The sequence below is a fragment of the Octopus bimaculoides genome, chromosome 20, assembly GCF_001194135.2.
Source record: "Octopus bimaculoides isolate UCB-OBI-ISO-001 chromosome 20, ASM119413v2, whole genome shotgun sequence".
Lineage (NCBI taxonomy): Eukaryota > Metazoa > Mollusca > Cephalopoda > Octopoda > Octopodidae > Octopus > Octopus bimaculoides.
This window is the reverse complement of record NC_069000.1, coordinates 35,375,388-35,379,932: the sequence shown is the minus strand read 5'-3', so window position 1 is coordinate 35,379,932 and position 4,545 is coordinate 35,375,388. Positions and strand designations below refer to the sequence as shown.

Genomic DNA, 4,545 nt, shown 5'->3' with positions numbered 1-4,545 from the left:
TGACTGAAAATTTTTTTTGCCCCCAGTTCTTTTCCTTCGTTATGTGTTTTTTTTTCTTTCTTTCCTTCCTTCTGCTACCCTTTGTGAAAGACCGAAGACTGATGATGTTAGTTTTACTTGGAAAGAAACGCAGTTATTCCGGTTTAATTTTGAATGTTTCAGCGATAAGGAAGAAAGAAAAGTCGAGAAATGTGACAACAAGTGTGCTGAAAAAGGTAGCAGTAGTACCAATAATAATCGGAGCCCTGGGAACAGTGAGCAAAAATCTGGAGAAGTACGTGGAACAAATAGGGGCTGCAATAAGGGTGGAGCACTTGCAGAAAACAGCACTGCTTGGAACCGCTCAAATACTCCGGAAGGTGCACGAAAAATAAGAGGTGCTACCTTAGTTCACTGGTAGTGAACAGCTGACACCGTAGTACATCTCCAGCATTAGAAACTGTGCAAAGGCAATAATAATAATAATCCTTTCTACTATAGGCACAAGGCTAGCAATTTCTGAGGAGGGAGTAAGTTGATTACATTGACTCCAGTGTTTGACTGGTACATATTTTATTGACCCCAAAAAGATGAAAGGCAGATAGATCTTGGTGGTATTTGAACTCCGGTAATGATAATAATATTAATGATAATAATATTAATGGAAATACCTTTGCTGAACACAGGTTTCCTGGATCAAGACTCACATTGAGCTAATCATAACAACAACAACTTACTTGGAAAGATTAAAGATAGTGACCAGCTTTCGTCCGATCATTTTGGCCTCTTTGAAACCATCCGAAAAGAGGATGACTTCAGCAATTTGCTCATTGTCGGGCTTGGACATGGCCACTGGCCGAAATAGCTGCTTCAGATTGTCTGGTAGTTTCTGTCGGCCTCCATAACCTTTACCCGCAGGGTTCATTGTTATGAAGATACCAGAGTTATGGTCAATTTCAATCTGAAAGACAAAGAGAAGAAAAAAAAAACAGGCAAATAGCAAATGAATGGAATATTCCAGAATTTAAACAATACTTAAATTTGCATGTGTGTGTGTACGTGTGTGTGTGTGTGTGTATTTGTGTATATGTTTGTGTATGTGTGCTTGTTTTCGTGTGAAAGACGTTTGAGGATGTATGTAACACATACAGGATGTTCATAAATTATCTTTACACCTTCCATAATTTATTGTGTCTCTGTCTAGTGCGCAACCATTGGAGCCTATGTGGAAATGTTCTGATGTTTCTAATAAAGCTTTATCTGTTTGCTTCTGCTTTCCAATAAATTCAGCTGAGTTATCCTTATTTTTCCTTTTCTTATGAATTTTTCAAAGTGTAAAGGTAATTTATGGACACACAGTGAGCCATAGAGGAGAGAGAATGCTACACACATACAGTGTATATATATGTCTATGCCAATGCCAGTGAGAGGAAAGAGAAAGTAAAGAATGAGGGAGAGAGAAGGGGGGAGAAGGAGAGGAGAGAGTATCAGAAGCCATTAATGTCACAGAGGCAGGAGCTGAACACCTCATATAATGTATCTAAGTCATGGCTGTGTAGTAAGAAGCTTGCTTTCCAACCACATGGTTCTAGGTTCAGTCCCATTGTGTGGTACTTTAGGCAAGTGTCTTCTACTATAGCCTCAGGCTAACCAAAGCCTTGTGAGTGGATTTGGAAGACAGAAACTGAAAGAAGCCTGTCATGTTATTTGCTGCTTTCTCCCAAGGAATCTAATGCTCTTAGCTTAGTTTTTCCTTGGGGCTGTCCAGATTGGAGCAATATTGAGAATAACCAGCTGAAATTGCAAAGATAATCTGGATCTCGACTGAAGAAAGAAAACTCTGAATGACCTGTCCTTGTTTTCTTTGTATCGTCTATCTGGATGTTTTGTGTTCTTGTCCCATTCTGTATTATTTATATATATATATATATATATATATATAGCGGCGTACGTACACCTGTCTCATATATATATATATATATGAGCACTCCACAAACACACATACCCTTAATGTAGTTCTCTGGGAGATTCAGTATGACACATAGCATGACAAGGCTGGTCCTTTGAAATATAGGTACTACTCATTTTTGCCAGCTGAGTGGAGCCGAGCAATGTGAAATATAGTGTCTTACTCAAGGATGCAATGTACTGCCAAGAATTGAACTCACAACCATATGACAATGAGCCAAATACTCTAACCACTAAGCCATGTGCCTTTACACACACTCTCATTTACATTTTACCTAGCTTTGAAGTATACTGTGTTTTCTTTTCACCACTACATGTCTTCAGACAGAATACTGCAGCTTTGTAGTATTTGACAACACACATACATTAAATATGCAATATTGATAATGCTTACATTATCGAGATATTTCTAACACAAACTTTGAATTTTGATCTACTTGTGCTGTGCTTTTGCACATCAGGAAATAGATTTTATGCTATTTTTATATATACTTTCAGCTAATTGTCATGGTTTACTTCAGAAGTGTAGAGGTATGTGACACTGATGAGCAGAAATAACTACAAAATGTCAGTATCTGTCACTCATTTACATTTCACCTAGCTTTGAAGTATGCTGTGTTTTTGTTTTTAACCACTACATATCTTTAGACAGAAAACTGCAGTTTTGTAGTATTTGACAACACACATACATTAAATATGTGATATCGATAATGCTTACATTATTGAGATATTTCTAACACAAACTTTGAATTTTGTTCTACTTGTGCTGTGCTTTTGCACATCGGCAAAAGATTTTATGATATTTGTATATATATTTCTAGCTAGCTACTGCGGATTTGTCTCAGAAGTGGGGTAAGTAGATAACACTGATGAAACAGTAAAATCTGTGAAATATCAATATCTGTCATTCAAGTTCAATTCCAAGGTGATTTTGTTTCACCTAGCTTTGGATTATACTGTGTTTTTTAACACTATATGTCTTTAAAGGGATCCCTTAGACAAAATACCACAGCTACAAATGTTTAATAACACACATACATTCAGTATGTGATGTTGATAATATTTATAATACCAAGCTGCTTCTAACACAAAATTTGACGACGACGATGATGATGATGATGATGATGATGATGATGTTGATAATGTTGATGGTGGTGGTAATGCTGCTGCTGCTGTTGCTGATGGTCATGACACTAATAGTGATGTGAAGATAATGATGTTAATGAAAATGATAACTGTGATAATGATGATGATGTTAATGATATGAAGATAATGATATTTATGAAAATAATAAAGATGAAAATAATAATGATGATGATGATGATGGTGATAATAATGATGATGATGATGATGATGATGATGATGGTGATGATGATGATGATGATGGTGATGATGATCACATTAATGTGGCTGCATGAAATTCTTCTTACATTTTTACGGAGTAATTCCATGTGTTTTGATTTGCTTTTGATAGCATCTTGGATGACTTGGATTTGCATGGAGACAGCTGACAGCACTGGCGGTTCCAGTCGATTGAATTCATCAAAACAGCCCCAGGCACCACATTTAACAAGGCCAATGAAGATACGCCCCATCGACTTCACGTCTAGACTCTGCAAAGGTGTCAAAGAAAAAAAGTCATTCACAAACAAAAAAATGAAATTTACTGGAATGGTAAAGAAAAGAAGTTAAAGTAGCAGGGTGTAGGGAAGAGGGTGTTATAAGAGTATTAGACAATGGTGGTGGGAGAGGCTGGAGTGGACAATAAGGATTTTTTCATATATTGCTGGAAGGTCAGAAATATTTTAAAGAGATGGGTGCAGTTGATGGAATCAGCCCTTGGTGCCATACTGCTTCTTAGTTTATCAATCCAGGAATAGCAGAGTTTGAACTCAAAACACACAGCATAAGCCATCTTAGTCCAGCTTGCTACCATTCTTGACCCTCTGTTATCCTTTTGTGGAAGATGATAATAAGAACAAAACACTGAAAGGTCTGTGCTAGGAACCTCTTGAAGGCATCAACTCAAAGTTGGAAGCATAGAGGAGTCTAAGTAGAATTGTCCGGCCATCTTCTTTCAAAGAATGTCTCACCAGACTGTTTGGGCATCACTGAAGAATTTTGACTTGATGTAAAGATTTAAGAGAAGAAGACAGAATGATGTGGGATCCAACAACCTTCTTTTATATTTCTTTGACATCCATGTGTCTTGTGAAGCCATGGAATTTTGCATCGTTACACAGCCAGGAATTGAGGTGCAGCCCAACACAGGAAGAGCAATCAACTCCTGTGTCGGTGGCATTGAAGTCACTTGTGCAAGGCACATGTTTCAGTTGATTGTAAGGAAATCCTGGGTTACCTAAGTGCCAAAATACATGGTTTGGGCAAAAATCTTGCATGCAAAGTCTTATTTTTAGCTATGAAGTGTGTGTCTGTGTGTGTGCAGAAGGAATGGTGGGTGGGGCATTAGATTCAAGAGCAGATTATAACAGTAAATGCAGAATATATATTCTTGAAGAAATCAACTCAATCATCTCTTTAGTACAAAAATAGTGAGATGATACATCAACCCAGCCATCTGACAAAGGTTTAAAAGAA

The 4,545-nt window shown here is 37.3% G+C and overlaps 1 protein-coding gene across 1 annotated transcript in view; it reads right to left on the bottom strand.

Annotated features, from left to right (window-relative positions):
• LOC106875444 (cytoplasmic dynein 2 heavy chain 1) overlaps positions 1–4,545 on the bottom strand; it is a 297,845-nt gene that overhangs the window by 141,674 nt on the left and 151,626 nt on the right. The window contains exons 29-30 of the mRNA XM_052974965.1: positions 3,378–3,613; positions 717–940 (exon numbers count right to left, since the gene is read on the bottom strand). Of these exons, the coding sequence (XP_052830925.1) occupies positions 717–940; positions 3,378–3,613 (460 nt within the window). The remainder of the gene's footprint in view (positions 1–716; positions 941–3,377; positions 3,614–4,545) is intronic.